Source organism: Diadema setosum, chromosome 8 (genome assembly GCF_964275005.1).
Source record: "Diadema setosum chromosome 8, eeDiaSeto1, whole genome shotgun sequence".
NCBI lineage: Eukaryota > Metazoa > Echinodermata > Echinoidea > Diadematoida > Diadematidae > Diadema > Diadema setosum.
Genome location: NC_092692.1, coordinates 4,962,725 through 4,982,043, shown reverse-complemented (window position 1 = coordinate 4,982,043; position 19,319 = coordinate 4,962,725). Strand labels below are relative to the sequence as shown.

Sequence of the window (19,319 nt, the reverse complement as noted above, 5' to 3'; positions counted from 1 at the left end):
TCTTTCTGGCCACCATCGCTATCGTTAATGAAATGTAAATTTGAGATGCAGTGTAAATGAGGAGAGGGTATTTCTTAAAGGGTAAGCATTGATATATGTCAGTGCTTTTCCCTTGATATCCATTATCAATAACCCATTATAGTGTACTTACATTGTAGCAGTGATGTGAACAGATCCAGTAGGTTATTGGGAATTGAAGAAGCACGTCCCACCATAGTAGAATCAAAGGTTCAGATGTAAAGTATGTTGTGACTAAGAAGACACATTTCCCAACTGACAATTTGTCTGTCTAATGGAAAAATCATCACTCTAACAGACTTCTGGTCCCACTTACCAAAATGTGCAATGGTAATACACATATTTGGCTCATCAAGTCGGGAGAATGTCTCATTAATTATGCATGATCTTCTCATCGCGAGAAGCAAAATACATCGGGCTTTACTCACTGTTTACCATTGAACAATTTCTCCCAACCTTCAGTTTCTCTTGAAAACCTATTTTGTTCACATAGCCTTTGAGTAGTACATGTAGGGACTACCACGTCACAACTCACTGATAAATTCAGCAGTAACCACTGGACTGTATTACCATTACAATACAGCACATTTTACCCTCAACATATTCCTAGACTTCTAAATGTCGGAAGAATCTTTTTCACTGCATGTCTGAATGAAATACATGTATCACAGTATTCATTTTGGTCATTTGCCTCATGATGAAAAAGAAATACACATGCTAACACTGCAGTCCTATGGAGAAAAATATAAAATATTTGGACAACAAACTGCGTAATACACAAAAAGATATATTCCTCAACTTTCTATATGAGCATGTAAAGACAACACAAAAAAGTAAATGAAGGTTCAGCAACACATGTCTATGGAAAGTTTAAGATTTTATTTACATTTGCAACAACACGTGATCATATACATGTACATATTTAAATATGACAACAATAGTACACATTTTTTTTTTTTTTATAATTCCATTGCACAATATGAGTTGATGAATTACATACCAAATGTACATCTGTATGAATGTCTCCACGGACTGTAGAAGGCTGCATTCAGATCACTCTGATTTTACAAACTACAATGTAATAGTATATTCTATGGAATGTCATAAATACACTTTGTAATAAAATACCTAACTTACCACGAGGAATGAGCATAATACACTTACAGACCTCTAGATCACAGCAAATCATATTCTTCCTCCATATGTAATGAGAAAAATCTAGGTCAATAAAATGATGGACAAAGTTAGGAGACTAGTACAGGGAACCTTGTTTTAAAGGGACCTAAAAACCACAAAAACTAGCTTTTATATCGGGGTACAAATGTAAATACATGTATATAAAAAGAGCTGGGACCAACAAAATTGCCTTGTTACCTCCGTCAAGGGAGGAGATTATGTTTTCGTTACCGTTGGTTTGTTCGTTAGTTATTTAGTTAGTTTGTCCGTGTGCAAAATAACTCAAAAAGTAGTTAACGGATTTGGATGAAACTTGCAGGAAAGGTTACGAATGATACAAGTAACAAATGATAAAATTTTGGTAGTGATCTGACAATTTTGGGGGAATTTATGAAGGTTTTTAGATATTTTGGTAGGTAGGGTCAATGAACTTGGGAGTTCAGGCTGCGTGTATTTGAGGTTTGCATGCGCACACTACAGTGCGTGCTCTAATTTCTGCTAAGGCGAGGCGTGCCAAGCAGCTGAGGGTTTATGACGTAACAAAGGCTTCTATATTGGGAAATCGGGCGACTTTCAGCACACAATGCTATAAATACGTATGGGTGGAAATCGGGCTGCATGCTTGGCAGAGGTCTGCGCTCTCAGAGTGCTTTTCAAGTTATAAGAGGGTTTCTTTCATATTCAACCTCTTTACAACATGGTTTTACTGTCTTCAACTTGTATGAATTACATATTTTGAATTCTATGATAGCCACAATTTGAACTGCTTTCAGTTCAACAGACTGCAATTCATTTTGGGTTGGATCTTATCAGACTTTTGTTGTTGTTGTTGTTGTTGTTGTTGTTGTTGTTGTTGTTGTTGTTGTTGTTGTTGTTGTTGTTGTTGTTGTTGTTGTTGTTGTTGTTGTTGTTGTTGTTGTTGTTGTTGTTGTTGTTGTTGTTGTTGTTGTTGTTGTTGTTGTTGTTGTTGTTGTTGTTGTTTGCTCTGTTCTTCTGTTGTTCTGCTCACCGAGTGACTACAATGAGTAGAAGAAGTCACAGTTGAAATCAACACTTTTATGTGCTGGCTGGTAAACTTGAAACTAATTAATATTCTTGCCAAATTTATGAGGTGCGGTTGTGGGTCTCTTCTCCTCACAGAAAATGAGCAGAACACCTAGGGGTAAAATGATACATGCATTTCCAGATTTTGAGATGAATCGTTCTTGTTTGATTCACATATCATTCTGAGGGTCCGTTTCATGAAAGCCTTGTGACAGACCTTCTCTCATAGAACACACTTATGAGAGACTTCATAAAATGGATCTGAAAGTCTCTCATAGCTACATATGAGTGACTTTGGCCAATATGAGATTTATGCAATGACTTAATGAAACGGAACCCGTGGTATTGACTGTTACAACAACATGGTGCTTTCAAAAGTATCGTCACATACGACTGTACGTCTTTGTGGCTGATATGGGGCGATTCAATGAAAGTATGTACATCACTGTGTGTGTTTGTTTTTATTTGTCACACTGGAATATAAGCATAAACATATGAATTGTTTAACATCCTTAAACTCATGATAATCAATAACTCAAAGGGGGGGGGGGGTTAGTTTAGTAAAAAGGTGGCTTCACAGGCAGTGGAATCAATATTGTGTAATCAATAAAGTGTATGCACACAACACAGACATAATCAATACTTTAACAACTGAATCACTGAGAATGTTTACACAAATATAACTTTTTGATATTTTCATTGATGGTATGTACATAGATGAACATTATCACATTAACCCATTGAGGACGAGTCCCGAGTATACTCCGGGAAGTGTTTATGGGAAATAGTGTGTTGTAGCAAAATCAGTCCGTCCTCAACGGGTTAAAATTATAGGAGTTGTGAGGTGAATAATGTAAAAGAGAATAAGAAAGAAGCACATACAGCAGTTACACAAACCTAGTATCCTCACAGAGACATGCAATTATTAACAGCTTGCAATCTCCATCAATACAGGTATGCAATCAATGCACAACCAGGACATTTTATTCTAAGCCTTAGCCATCTGCTTCATATAAATACTGTCACTATGAACTTGGCATCTTTCTATCAATGAATAGTTGTTTAAAAACAAATTAAAAGTAAGAAGTGTAAAAGACCTTCAGTACAGGCATGAGAGTACAGCTAAGCTGTGGCAAGATATGCTGATATTCATTGCCTTTTTCATGTGGCAAAGATTTCTAGACTGGGAAAAAAAAAAATCCAAACTATTTCCAGTGCTTCTTTGGCTTCATTTATGCACATAAACAAGTAGATGTAGAGGAGTTTATACGCAAGGGGAAAAAAAAATCTATTTGACTTTCTCCTTACTGCTGTAGCACACACCAATCTAGAAGTATGATAAATAATCACAGACAAGATGTTCCTGCAAAAAAATAATCAAGTTGCTCTTTGTGGAGCATGCTCCGTAGCTACTGATTCTACGCTTTGCTGCAACATTTTCAACTCATTTCTGTCCCCACTAAATTTCTGTATACCTGGTGGTACTTGCATGAACTTAAAGGGGAAGGCTAGTAACTGATCAGTGGGAATCAGTGGAAATGCTGGGAGATGATTGTTCTAATCCTTATGGGATTCATTCAAGAGTTCATTGTATATCTATTGTTGTGTGAAAATGATTTGCTTCAGAACGGTCTCATATTCAAGTAATGTGCAGATTAATGCCCCATCACTGACCAGGGACGCTAACCTGGAAGCATTAATCTGCACATTACTTGAATATGAGACCATTCTGAAGCAAATCATTTTCACACAACAATAGATATACAATGAACTCTTGAATGAATCCCATAAGGATTGGAACAATCATCTCCCAGCATTTCCAGTGATTCCCACTGATCAGTTACTAGCCTTCCCCTTTAACGAGACAAGTTGCGCACTAATGATGTAAGTTATTCATTCTGTATGTAATATGTGCATTCCCCGCCATTCATGCAGCCAACGTCGAACTGTCCGTCTCTGAGATGAATTCCTCTAGGACGTTCAGCACGTTCTGCGTGTCCTTGGCCGACACCGTGTTCTCGTCCTTCCAGATGTGGCGCAGGAGGATGGCGCCGCAACCACAGTCTCGCAGGAAAGCGTAGGCCCTGGGTTGGCAGGTAAAAAAAAAAAAAAAAGATTATCACAATCATGATTGAACTACTCTTTATTCTATAGAGCTTTGTAAAGGGACAGTAGAATATCCATATGAAACATGGCTGTAGTTAGTGTGTTATTCCTCAATCAACATAAAAGGGAAAACACTGGACATACCATCTACTTCACAAGCAAACAATTTTCAAAAATTAGAAGACAATATCGTGAGTGATTGGATTCCAAATTGAAAAATCACAATGACAGATTGACAAATAGGTACATGTGTATTAATATATATCCTCTTTTCAATAGCAAAATTAGCCATTCTCAACCTTGGAAGTAGTATAAAGTGCAGTTGTGCTATGGGAGGCAAAACTCTACCCTGTTTTTGACAACGATCAGACTGGCAAAAGATCGAGAAGTTTAAGATCGTGATCTTTAACCCTAAAGGGGCCGGGCTTTTTTGGCTATGCTCAGACCGGGGGGGGGGGGGGGGGGGGGGGGGGGGGGCGGATTCCGCCCCCCCTGAGATCTCGGCCATCGGTGGTGCGATCGCGATGAAATTTTGCATGCGTGAGACCCGCGTCATAATCTACAAGATTGTGTCATAAGATTTTTTTAAACAATCAATTTCTAATTTTAATTAATTAATTATGCAAATTAAGCTCAAGGTGATATTTTAGCTTAATTAAAAGCATTGAGAGTCTAATTTTTGATCTGTAAATCTGTTTTAGCATATTCAACAATTGTACATCACAAAAACTTCCAAAACTCATTTCAATTCTTATGTATTTTATTGTTTTCAGAATTTCTTATGTATTTCTTTGTTTTTCAACTTTTGTTTTTTCTTTGTTTTTTCATTGGAAATTGTCACTGACCACTTTTCTACCATAATTAGCACAAAATTAATCAATGAAAGTGATTAATTGTAAAAATAATCACGTTTTTATGCCTTTCATGACAGAGCACTGTTTTCCATAGGAAATGTACACAAAATCACAAAATTGCGCCCGTTTTGGAGCGACATTCCGTTACAAAAATGGGCGTGGCTTCGCAAAAGTATGCGCGGACGTTGCAAATTTGGTCTCAAAAGTTGCGCGAGACTTGAACGAAGAAAGTCAAGAAGCCTCGCGATGAGGCCTTCTCGCGTTACAGAATTATAGCGCGAAACGTCGAGGGGGGGCGGATTCCGCCCCCCCCCGGCCCTTTTAGGGTTAAGATCTCAAAGTTTTGCCAGTGTGACCACAAACTTCCCATGAAACTTCTTGCGAAACTTCCCACTCCAACTATTGGAATTTCCCTAAACTTCTCGATCTTTTGCAAACATGACCACTAGAAACCGAAACTTTGCGATCTTTGTCAAGTGATCCGTCCACCACCTGTTTTCGGGCAGTACCTCAGAACCACACTACTATTGTGCTGTACCGGTGTTCATTGTTATGTCACAATCACTGGCCATCAGATGGCGCACTCTTTCTTCTTCCTTGCGCACATGCACTTAGTGACCAGAACTTCTTGATTCACAGATCAAGAAGTTTGGCTGCCACTGTGACCGGATGACAAAAGTTTGTGAAGACTTTCTGATTTTAAACTTCTTGATCTTTTGCAAGTTTGACCACGCCTTATGATGCACACATACTAACTTCAATTACATCAACTTTCATCCTCCTACTGAGCACCTACAGTATTTGTACACCTAAGAGATTTATTTATCAAGGGTTTTACTCAACAACACAAGTGCCAAGGAGGGTCTAGAACCAGAAACCTTCAAGTTTGAAACTATAGCCGGCACATTCACCTCCGAGCGATGCATATTCTATACTGACCTGTAGAGGGCGTAGTGGTCAGTCTCAGCCTGCCTGATGAGCCGCTTCAGTGTGTTGAGATCCTGGATGGTGTGGAGCTTGTAGTCCTCGATGACCTGGCGGAGGAAGGCAGGGTTCAGTGTGTCGCCCCCTTTCAGTAGGGTCTTGGACCACTCCTCACAGAACCAGGACTTCTCTGGGGGAATGGATGTAGCATGACACACACAATGATTATCTATTTAGGCCCAAAATATACCAAGAGTATTACTACGTCCTTTAACCAGTAATGTGTGTGTATCTCTTGGATATGACACATGGATATAAAAAGTAGTACGACAGAAAGAATTTGACTTTTTACATTTTATGCCTTTATAAAATATTCTTATCACACCGAGGTTTCAGAAAAAACTTACAGCACTGCAGAATAAAGTCAAAGAATGCATTTTTACATTTCTTTCCTATATACAGACAGTAAAAAGATAAGCTCACTAAGTTTTACAAACTAATTCACTTGGGCAGATCTGATATCTAGTTAACCACACCCCAAGTCAAATGCAAAGGGACCATAAAAAATCCTTTGACTTTTAAGAATTCAACTTACACAATATAATCAACATGTATCAATACATGGAATAATTTTTCTTCCACTTGTACTAGATAAGCTTTAATAGGTGAGGTTGACTGTAGTTGTGATAACTGTGAGGTTGTCTCAATGCTAGACAGTCATTCTCCAATATACACATACACTTAAAGACATGCACACATACTATACACAAACACACACACACATACACCCTGCACACATATTGATACACTGTAGAACCAATCAGACAAGTAGTCCGGCGCCTCACCTGCATTTTCAAAGCGGTGGAGGTCATTTTCAAACACCAGCCTGCTCCTGTGGGCGGCCCTAGAGGGTGACCTGATGTTGGCCTGCGCGTTGCCCGCTTCGTCGATGTCGATGAGGATTGGGTCCGATGCTCCAGATGTGGCCTGGGAGGCGGCATCGCAGGATTGCTGAAGCAGGTCGGACAGGCTACAGGCTTTCATGAATCTATGAGGAGAGGATGAGCAGGGTGGGGCAAGAGGAGACCAGTGTATCTCATAAGTGTGACTGGGGCAAAGCTCACGTCCAAACACTCATTCCTTGCTTTACCAGCACTGAATTTCATGTATTATGTAATAAAGAGCTTGGAGACTTACGAAAACAAATGATCTGAGAGAGACATTATTATCATATCTACAAAAGTGTGCTAGGGAACATTGTGGGAAAAAAGTAAGAATATCAATCATATTCATTATCAATAATACCCTTGAGTACCTATTCATTTAGCCTTTAGTGCTTTGGGTGTCAATTGGTACAAAAAACCCACAGAATTGTGCACACTGTCCACAGTCCTTGGCATCGAATGCCTCACTACAATATACTCAGTATGTAAACATACTGGCCCGAATTCACGAAGGTGGTACAATTGAAACCATGGTTTAAACCATGGACAATTTGTATGGAGCGCAAAGTGTCGCATGGCCTATTTCGTTACAAAATCAGTCATTTCCTAACAAAATGACAACATTTCGTCAAAGAAACGAACATTTCATCAACGGAATGACTGATTTTGTAACGAAATAGGCCATGCGACACTTGGCGCTCCATACAAATTGTCCATGATTTAAACCATGGTTTCAATTGTACCACCTTCGTGAATTGGGGCCATTGCTTTTAATTGCTATGCATGACAGCTGGAAACATACATATATTAGCTAGTATATTTCGTTCAGATCTTATCAGATCTGAATGTGCTAAAGCAGGAAAGAATAGCTTCAAAACAACATCTGTTTAGTTAATGTCCTGCTTCTCAACTGATGTTAGCATCAGGAATCACAGTACAATGTTTAAACTGCACAAGATATACACAGTGCATTTGATCCTAAAAACAAAAGCCAAGGGGGAAAAAAAGGGAGGGCAAAATGATCACTGTCACTTTGACTTGGTCTGAAGTGTAATAAAGTATGTCACAAGCCTTCATCTGCATGATGCTACTTGCAATGGAAAATGTTCCAACTGACATTTACTTACTTTTCAATATCAGTCTTGAATGACTGTTCTGCACCCACGATCTCAATATGAATTTCAAGTAGTGCCTGTAGTTGAAACATAAGACAAGGAAGATTCATACATTCTTGATTATTTATCAATCTGTGAGAAGTAATAAAAGTCATTCAACAGTTATAAACTATCATACAGAATCAAATCTACTATTAGTACTGTGTAAGTGGTATATTCCCAGCATATTTTCTTTTAGTGAATCTCACAAGTTCACTAATAGTTATGACTTTGAATAACTTCAAAAATATTGCCTCCCATATCTCATATGTGGAGTATATCATCTCCAAGATGGGAAATCATAAATTTTTCCCTCAACAAGTGATGCTTCTTTCTTTGTGAATGTGGTTTTCCATAAGGAATTAAACCACTTTGAAAACTTATCTCATAATTCCCCAATATGCGAAGTATTATACCTGTGAAATAAATGTGTACCCAGTATACAATACAGTACATCAGGATATTTCTTCCCATAGTTAAGTTGTTTCATTTACAGAAAAAAAATGAAACTCATCAAACAGATAGGTATTTATTTCTGTTAACTTAAGAATATTTGACCTTCAGTGCAAGTAAGTTGATTAATTGAGTCACAGCCTCCCCGGGAACATCAAAATAGTTGCAGCATTCACCTCACTACGATATCTCTGAAAGAAAATACCACACCTTATTTGCTTTGTACAAACAAACAAAGAGACAAAACACTTGACTCGCACTGATTGTCCTCCCTCCTGAACTTCAATAAAAATGACTGCTTTGAGATATTACATATTAATCCACATGATTTCATTCTTGATGCTACCCAATAAAAGACGTCGCATGGAAGACACTAATCAAACTAATGAATATCCCTGCCACAACATGCACACTTCATTCACACCCACTACAAGTCCTGGATGGGTAAATCAGTGGAAGATGGTTAAGTAAGGTTGCCGTGGCAATGGAGAACTCACTGCATTGATGAGGTACGCCACATCCTCCCTGAGTGTCGACACACATCGGCAGACATACTGGGTGGCTTTCTCGTACCAGTTCTCTAGATGGGTCTGAATCTGAGCTGGATCAGCTGACTGCAAATCACATTTTTTATTTTTTTTTTTTAAAGAGATAAAGAAAGAGAGATCAAATTTATGAGAAATCATGAATCCTTATCATCATTCATTATAATTACTTGAAATCCTTCTTTCCTTAAGCATCAAAATCTTGTCTCCCTTTTTTGAGCTAATAGAGGTGCCATGCACGACAGCCAAGATAAAGCCTGTGGAAGCATTTATGAGAACATAACTCTGATATTAAGAATTGACACTAAGTTAATCCAAAACTTTAAACTTGAGTTTAAAGTGTCATGATAGAATATGACTGTCGTTTTAGACAGGTCAACTCTTCTCAACCTACACTTAGGGCAACAAACTTGAAATGCACATTATAGATGAAAAGTTTATTTCATCAAATTCATGTCTCTTACAATATGATGATAAAACTTATGAAAGCATGTGATAGCAATCTGATCATTATAATGCAATAAATTTATCCATAGTTTTCTTTTTTGTCTTCTGATAATATATTTTTCCACTTACAATTTTGTAGGTATTCCACTCTTTGTCTGTTTGTTTGTGAGTATGTTGAAAGCAGTTCAACCATTTGGCTGCTATTTTGACATTTTTTAAATAGAACAAACCTTTTCAATATCAATGATTCCTATACACCCCCATACACTCCATGTGTGGGTGGGGTATAAATACACAATACAAATGTCATTCAAGATTTCACCCTGGAATGATCTATACAAGCAGACACACAAAGAGAAGAATGTATCAAACCAGTGACATCTGTGTATCATTTACATTCCATATCAGCTCAACCTCAGCAAGTGACGGAATAGCACAGGCAGTTGGATCTATTTGCATTCATCCCTTATCTTATAGCATATAAAATCGAACAAATAACCGTGGGCAATAGAACCAATATACACCAAGACACAAGAAATGGCACTGATTCAGGAAACATCGTTCAGCAACAAGCCACACCCTAAACAAATTACGCTGAGAAGTCTAATCATAATTACCTTCTGTTCCATAAGGGGAAGAACGCCCTCGCTTATAAGATCAAGCTCTGGTCGGAATGTGAAGAACATCACTGTTAAGGATGATGGTCATAGAATTTTTTCACTTGCAGAGTGAATGTTAGATACCCTTTCTGCTTCTTCTGGAATTAGTGAATGAAATAGCTACACTTTATCTCCCTACTACACTTCTCATAATACTTACTTCTATAACTAACTTGGTTGTTTATAATGGAGAAGATATTCTTGATACATCCTCTAAAATACCACAGAAACAAACAAGTACTCAGACTGCAGACTACCAAACATTAGTTGTGAAATGTTAATGTCTAATGCATTGGCTAAATACTCTCACACCTTCCGTCTTTTACAAGGCCTTTACTATTTTTCTCACTTTCAATAACAATCCATATCATATTATGGCAAAGCCTAAATCAAAGAAGCATGCATTCATGTGCAAAGATTTCTCCATGTGGCACCACCTGTAAGCCAATCACACAACACACTCTTACCTAATCGAATTTGTTGTCATATTTGAGGCTACAGATGCCATTGTTTCTTTTTCCGTCCAACACAATGCGATCATTTATGACATGTTAAGGGGAAAAGAATGGTCCAAAATCACCATGGACATTTCAGCTGAGACAGATATTCACCAAGTAATGAATACTAAATATCATGTTATGAAAAATTTGTGTAGCATCTATTAAAAAAACATGTTTTGATGAACTTCACAGCTAAGATATAAAAGAAAGAAGTTCATAAAACTGGTGAGATGTTACTTTGAAATACAAAAAAATTACCTCACCCACTGCACATGCTGGCTTACCATACTCTGATACATGAGATACAATGCCATATAGTAAAGACTAGGGTGAGGATTAGGTTGAGGGTTCAGAGTTTGGGTTAGGGTTAGGATTAGGTTCAGGATTAGGATTAGGGTTAGGGTTAGGGTCAGCAGAAGGGTCAGTGGTAATTACCCAGGAGTAATTGCCCTAGACCCCCATCAACAACCACACAAACTTGCAACAGATCCCCCATCCCACACACACACACATCACTGAGATGGGTCGGCATGGTAACAAAGCTCCTCTAGGGAGGAGGAGGAGAGAGGAAAGGATATAGCTCCAGTGCACTGGTGGGAGAGCTGAGGAAGCACATGACACACTCCTGTGAGGTGTAGAAGGAGTTTGGATCCATGGTGCTCTCTAGCTCCCGCTCTATGTCCGGGTGCGCCCCCTGCCGCAGCAGACAGTAGTAGCACGCCATCACACGGCTCCTAGGCACAAAAGACGCAAACGCAGAGTCAGTTCATTTGACTTGATTGGAGAAACGTCAATTTGATCTGTAGCTGTTAAACTAAAGATACACTGAGAACAATGTGGCCTTTAGACAGTGGAAAGCAAGGCAAAATGAACATGCCTGTTCAAATACACATCCACTTCTAAGAGAGCATTGATGGGCATGTCGCTGAGGCAACCAAAGATACCATCATCTCCACACTAAATTTCAAAAACGTAATTCATTAATCTTAAGTAGGAAATGAATTAACTCAAGGTATCTACACGTAGTACAGAAAATGAAAACTTTAAATGTCATACTTTCGAAAATGTTTACCAGCTTAGATTTAATCTTACCAATTCCACTGACCACCTCTTGTACTTAGTGCCTGTTGTTAAGCATGTGTATTTGGTATGCAGCATTCAAGGCCTTGTTGTTTCTTTTCTCCAAAGTCACTGTTATATGGTACTTTATGTCTAACTCATTACTAGTCTGAGCTCTGCTCTACCTTAGGGAATTTTTATTGATGATATTATGATGCCCACATGACATCTACTCTATTGTGCAAGTGATCTTATGTAACTACTGTTTCATTATTTAATGCAGCATTTACACTACATTGCAAAAATGTCTTAGCACTACGCAACTGACCCAATGTCCACTGTATTGACGTTGCCCACTCCGCCGTACACTGTGCCCCGGGACAGTCTCCTGGCAATGAATTCTCGCAGGTCGGTTTCGTCTTCCGCAGTCAGGTCCGTCGCAATGACAGACAAGCTATGAAAAAAGAGGGCAAACATGAAGACTTAAATGACCAGACATCAGAAGATGATCTCAGTTTGAGTGAGGGAGAAAAAGAAAGAGAAGAAGATACGATGTAGATAGAGAGAAAAATTGCATGGATGAGTAGATAAATAAATGCATACATATTTTGTAGACAGATGGATAAACAGATCGATAGATAGATAAACAGATAGACAAACAGATAGATGGATAGACGGACAGATATATAGATATATAGATATATAGATAGACATAGATAAATAGACAGAAGATCCTGGGTCTGGATTGATAGAAAAAAAAAACACAGATAGGTAAATAGATAAATGGATAGATAGATAAATAGACACTAGTAGACATATAGAGTTCTTGTTGCAGGTAGCCAGTTATTCTGTCAAGCTGTTGAATATCAACTATAATTGGTTCCTCTCTACCCCCCCCCCAAAAAAAAAAAAAAAAATTCAAAACCAATATAGACCAAGAGAAAGTTGATGGTTTGTATTACATTTCTGCTGTTTTTCCTCTTTATTTTTCTTCTCTTTGTGCTTGTGTTGTGTTTCAAGCAGTAATTGCACATGTGAGTAAGTGTACTTGGGTCTCAAGAACAGCAGATTTCTTTCAACCAGATGTTGCCAACAGGTGGAGCTCTCAAAGCCTTTGAACCCCTCAAGCACCACTACCCCTGGATCCTGCTCAGGGCTTAACAAAACTTCTAAATGTAAAAAAAAGCTTCCAAAACGTGGTATTGCTATCTACTGCAAATCACTCACAGATTATTTCTGAGCTGTGGGTAAACAATCATAAAGAGTCCTGAATATATACTAAGATTTAAAGATAGAAAGATAACCAGAGACAGATTCAAACATGTAGATAGATAGATAGATAGATAGATAGATAGATAGATAGATAGATAGACAGACAGATAGATAGATAGATAGACAGATAGATGAGCAGATGGACAGATGCACAGAGAGAAAGAGAGAGAAATAGAAAAAGAGACTGGGGAGAGAGAATAGAATTGAGAGGATACTGCTTGGCTGGATGAGTATGCAGTCATGTCTGATAAGAAAAACAGCAATGGCCATGGGACATGGCTGTTATCAGCAGTTGAAGAGGCTACAATCAAAGACAAAAAAATGAATAAATAAGAGCTGCTCATGGTAAATGAACTTTTCAACATCCATAAGATGCATAATCCTGTTTTCTTAAAAAAGATCAAACTCCTTACACATGCAGAAGTCAAACAAACTGAGACAAAAACAAACATATTTTACACAGATTTGAGAGTCAAGCATCATTGAGTACAATTACAACTTGAAATCATATGCTTCTACTTACAAAAAATCTAAGAGGAATGTGCCTCGATCCTAAGAGGTAACCACATTGGAATGCAAAAAGAGGACAATGGGTAGAAAAAGAAGAGTGTGCATACATTATACATTGCACTCTGTTTTAACAGCCTGGATGTTCAAACATCCTGCAAGGTTGGTACATTGCACAGAATTTGCCCACACCTCCTTTGGAATTCTGCATGCTCACGTGCAGAAGAGTCACCAGCATGGAAAAATTATGTTGCTTTTGTTGAGAAATACATCTATTTACTACCTATAAAAGAAAGGATGATGATATTGAACACATTCTTTGAAGAAGGTTTGTTTTTTAGAAAAATTGAAGATGCTTCAAAGAATGCTGTTAGGTTGTTGCATACCAACCACATTTTGAGTGAATATAGTGCTGGTGCAGCATTACCAAAGAATGAATGAAGTAGTGAGCAAAAGTTCTAATTCATATGAACATGCTGGCATGGGTTAAAAAAAATGGTTTGTGCAGGTGTGGAAACGGTGTGGAAACAAATGAAACATTGCATTTATGCTGAAATGGAAAACAGTGCCATAATGGGAGGGGGTTGTCTTTTCTTTTACTGGGAGGGGAGGGCTGTGGGTTGGTGATGGTTGAGGAGGGGGAAGGAACAGGGGGTAAGGGCAGGACGGGGCAGGGCAAGACCTGAAATCTCTGTTGGAAGTCGCTTCTCTCTGAAGGAAGTCTGGTACAGAGGCTTTCCTGGCATCTTTGTCACCATCCGGTCCTAGCTCCTGGTTAGTGGGTCTGGGATGAAATGCAGAGAAGAGATGAGCGATGAGAAGTAGAGAAGAAAGGAAAAACAAAACCCACAGAAGTAAAGGCCACCAGATAGACACAGTACACTTACGAGGTCACAGATGCGGACTTCGCTTTTATGTCATCATTTTGTCATGCAGTAATACAGTACCAGGTACTCTAGCCAGAAAAAGTCTAGTATACTCTTACTCCCAACAGCGATGTCTAAATAATGATCTGGATGCTTGATTGCTAACCCTTTCTATTGCATGCTGACTCACATACACAAGCAAAAAGTTATGTTAAAAAAAATGACCACAGAAAAATGTGAAGACCATGGGCCATGTACAGTAGAGCTGAATTTAACAAAGCAAGAAAAGACTCACTCTGCTGTTGCTCTTCAAAGTGTTAATTCTCACACTATCTTTTCGACTTTCCTTATCGACTTTATATGTTGTTTTCTTTAAACTATTTCACAATGTCAAGTACGCATTGCTACATTCCTTGAGGTGATTTCCATGAATGCATTAACAACTCAAAGAATAAATCTGACGTTTCTTCAGATTAATATGAACCTTTTCATAGAAAACTGCCACATTGATATACTTTATGGACACACATAAGCCAGGGCGGACATGCATTGGAGTGGTGGAAATTTATGACAAATTAGCAGCTAACTGTAACAGATTTGTGTCAGAATGCCAAGAAAGTGGCTGCATGCATTGCCTTGTTTACAAAGAGTGAATTCTAAAGGTATTCATCTAGAATCTTTCTATTTTCTAAACACAAAATTACATTTCTCTTCTTTTTTGAAGGAGGAACACTGACGACAGAAGTACATGGTGCAGCACAAGGCCAGAGGGGGATTTGTTGTTGTTGTTGTTGTTGTTGTTGTTGGAGGTAATCAATGCTTACATAATACAGACACACCTATCATGGTCAATCAGAACAAAGAACATGTTTGCCAGTGTGAAAATGCCAAAATAATGGATCAGAATGTAGCTTTCACTTCATGTACATAGTATGTGAATTTAGCCTTGCGGTGCGGCTACTTATGGTAAACGACAAAAGATTTTTTATTTGATGCTGCAAGGAATAGACTGCTTTTAAAGGTAAAATAGTGTTCTGGGAAGGGCTCAAAATTTTGATTCCACCATTTGGAATTTGCTTGCAGTATATCGAAAGGCTCTACTCCGAAACTTGTGTGGCTCACATGATTTTGTAGGATAATGAGCTGTTTTGCAGTATTTTGAGATCAAACTAGACTGAAACAAATACAATCACAGAACACAACTTTTAACCTTGAATGAATGATCTGTAGCATCCTCCCGTTCAGTAGCGGGTAGGTAAAACATTTTGTGATGATCGAGTGCACCCTAGCCATAGTATTTCCCTGAACTGCATGCGATTCAGTTTCGCAAGGAAGAGTGGAGGATATATATACTGCTAGGCCCAATTTGTTATCGATTGAAAATCATTATGTAGCAACCATGACCAGATATGCTGTGAGATTGCAATATAACGTGCACACCTTTCTGGCTACTAGTACTACATTACATTTTCCAGTGGCGGATCCATTCGGGGGGGGGGGGGGGGGGGGGGGCCACCGGGTGTGCGCCCCCTCTTTGTTGTTAAATAAAACAAAAGAAAGAAAAAGAAAGAATGAGATGAAACCTGGGAGTAGCACCAAAAATATTGTTTGTGCGCCCCCCCCCCACCCCCTTTACGGAATTCCTGGATCCACCCCTGTTTTCACTACTCAACTGAAACTGTGTTATAGATGGCTTTCACTGAGTCACAAAATGTGCAAAGGGTGTTCAGGTAAATTGTTATTACTATCAGTTCAGGGAAAAAAAAGGAAAAAAAAAAGAATTGTAATAAATGAAATGGAGGCCAGGAGATCACTGGTTCTGTCCAAACTAAGTGACAAAATAATGTTGTATTTTATCATGTGTGTGTGCATATTCTTATGAACACAAATGATGGATGGATGACATTAATGACTGAACCAAATAGGAATGGCTGAACTGATGAAAATCAAAAGTACACTGAGTCACAAAATGTGCAAAGGGTGTTCAGGTAAATTGTTATTACAAGTGCACAGATCAGTTCAGGAAAAAAAAAGGAAAAAAAAAAAAGAATTGCAATAAATGAAATGGAGGCCAGGAGATCACTGGTTCTGTCCAAACTAAGTAACAAAATAATGTTGTATTTTATCATGTGTGTGTGCATATGAACACAAATGATGGATGGATGACATTAATGACTGAACTGACGAAAATCAAAAGTACAATGAAATATTATGTATGACAACACTCGCAACAGCACTAATAATAATGCCTCTTTTTACACCGCTTTGAAATTTGAGGTCTATTTGGTCAAGCTGGGATGCATCTTATACCCCCGTCACACTAGAGGCGGAATGAGCCGGAATGCCATTGGAATGAAAATTCTTCCTGCATTCCTGCATATTCGAAGTACATTCTAAAAATTACGACATTCTGAGTCAGTGCGTTCCAAACATTTGGGCCTATTCTTGTGGCCAGCCCAAATGTTTTACCCATGCTTAAAACATTAGAGGAGCATTCGAAGTGGAAAAATATCGATCTGCATTCGAAGAGTATTCTAATTGGAATCTGATTGCAGTCTAAATATTCCTACGGCATTCTAACAGCATTTGAAACAATCTGACCTCATTTGAAGGAGAATCGGAAAGGCGTTGCACCTCAAATCCTGCCAGAATATCTCAAATGTTCAATATTTAATGCTCATACAATTATCCCCCCCCCCCATACTAGTTAGTGAAAAAGTTAGAGTGAAGATTAGAGCTAGGGTTAGGTTTAGAGTTAGAGTTTGGATTAGGGTTAGGATTAGGTTCAGGATTAGGATTAGGGTTAGGGTCACAGGAAGGGTCTTGGGTAATTGCCCAGGGGGTAATTGCCTAGATACTCTCTTTCAAGGAGTTCTTGCTGGAGGACAGCACTCATACCCCGCGTTCACATTGGTCCCCGCGACGCGGGGACAGCCACAAGAGATCTTATCTTTTTTACGACTGACCGTTCACATTGCTATCTCATCTGTCCCCGAGCTGTGGGGGCATTTTGGGGCTTGGAGTGAGCTCTGCCACTTGAATCCAGGCATAGCGCATGCGCACATTTGATGACCACAGCTGGACGCTATCAATTGCGCCCCAAGGTCACTCTCCCCTCCAAATCTTGTCCCCGTACCCGACTTGCTTCGCGGCGACGAGGGGACAAGTCCCAGCGAGCGTTCACATTATGGTTTTTGAGGAGAAAGTCCCACAGCTCGGGACTTTCCCCGCGGCGCGGGGGACAATGTGAACGCGGGGTGTAGCAAAGCAACATGGTCCAAGGGGTCCATACTCTATCATGATCAGGTTGAGACTGGTGAAAATACAAGATCCATCACCACTTCAGAGACCATTCCAGCGGCATTCTTGACACACAACTCCGAATAAGTGTGACGGGGGTATTACATGGCCACCAGGGCCAGGAAGTGTGTCAGAGCTTATGACTAAGAAACTGCAGAACTGAAGGCTTTAAACATCTGGCAAATTAAGGACTTGGACTGGTGGGTAGTGAAGAAAAAGTGTTTTGCCATGACTCGAGGAGGGCATGAGATTCGGTTAAATCTTCTGTGAAATTCGAGAGATCAACATAGATACGAAATTACATTAGCAACCAGCACCCAAAATCGTAGATGTCGGAAAGCCGGTGACTCGAATATTATTATGAAGATTAGAATCTAACGTTTATGTGCTGTCAGCTCCACGCCGCGTGACGACAGAGGCCTTAGTTAGAGGTGGTTAACTGCGACTAGCAGCCCCAAACGCGTAGTGTAATGGGGCTGTGGACTGTAGCATTCAGGATCACGACAGGGGTAGTATCGCGGGTAAATATCAACTTAAAATCGAAAAATTTCTTCAATTTGAAGACTTACAGGTGAAGTTGAAATGTTATTAACAACGGGTAATGTGCAACGTTGGGTTTTGCCAATACTACTGTTCGAATTGATGACTTAATGTGACTCGGTCGAGAAGAACCTGGGAGAGCTACACCAAAGACACTGAATTGACAGTCAGCGCATGCGCACACATCACATGCGCACAAATTTCAAGTCCATTGACCGGATAAGATGTCTGTGTGCGCATGCTATGGCCGTCAATTCAGTGTAGCTCTCCCAGGTTCCTCTCGACCGAGTTACATGAAGACTAAGTCATCAATTCGAACAGAAAGGGACTAGCTAGGCCTAGCTCTAGATCTATCGATCTATATTGGCAGAACCAAACGTTGCACGTTACCTGTTCTGTGTTGTTAACACTTCAACTTCACTTGTAAGTCTTCAAATTGAAGAAATTTTTCGATTTTAAGTAAATATTTATCCGCGATACCACCCCTGTCATGATCCTGAAGGCTACAGTCCGCAGTCCCATGCCCATTTACGCTATATGCGTTTGGGGCTGCTGCTGGTCGCAGTTAAGTGGTGGTCTACACGCACCACATGAAAATCAACACACGGGACTTCACTATAAACCAGCATCATTTACAACACAGGGCTCCGTAGCAAGCAGTTCAATGGAGTGCAATTGGCGACAATTCCACGAAGTTTTCATTCAACAAAAATACCTGTTGGCATGATACGTGTACATGGCGAAATACTTCTTCAGCTCGCCGTCATTTTGCGCTTTCTCCTCGGTTTTGCTCGGTTCCCCTGACGTCGGCTTCGTTGCGGTTGCCATCCTGTATCGAAAGGGGTCGACTGGTGATCAGTTCTTGTGCTGAATTTAATACTACGATTCTGACATAGAGCTGTATTTACATAATACAGCTCTATGGATTCTGATAAGTATAGCACATAAGAA

The 19,319-nt window shown here is 39.3% G+C and overlaps 1 protein-coding gene across 1 annotated transcript; it reads right to left on the bottom strand.

The window, feature by feature from the left end:
- Positions 1-4,094: 4,094 nt before the first annotated feature.
- Positions 4,095-19,196, bottom strand: LOC140231721 (protein Njmu-R1-like). Its single transcript, XM_072311874.1, has 10 exons — positions 19,084-19,196; positions 14,345-14,446; positions 12,212-12,337; positions 11,403-11,558; positions 10,283-10,340; positions 9,171-9,287; positions 8,194-8,258; positions 6,968-7,170; positions 6,138-6,312; positions 4,095-4,322 (listed from the first exon to the last, which is right to left on the bottom strand). The coding sequence occupies exons 1-10, from the start codon at positions 19,194-19,196 to the stop codon at positions 4,166-4,168; spliced, it is 1,272 nt and encodes a 423-aa protein (XP_072167975.1). The 3' UTR covers positions 4,095-4,165.
- Positions 19,197-19,319: the final 123 nt, after the last annotated feature.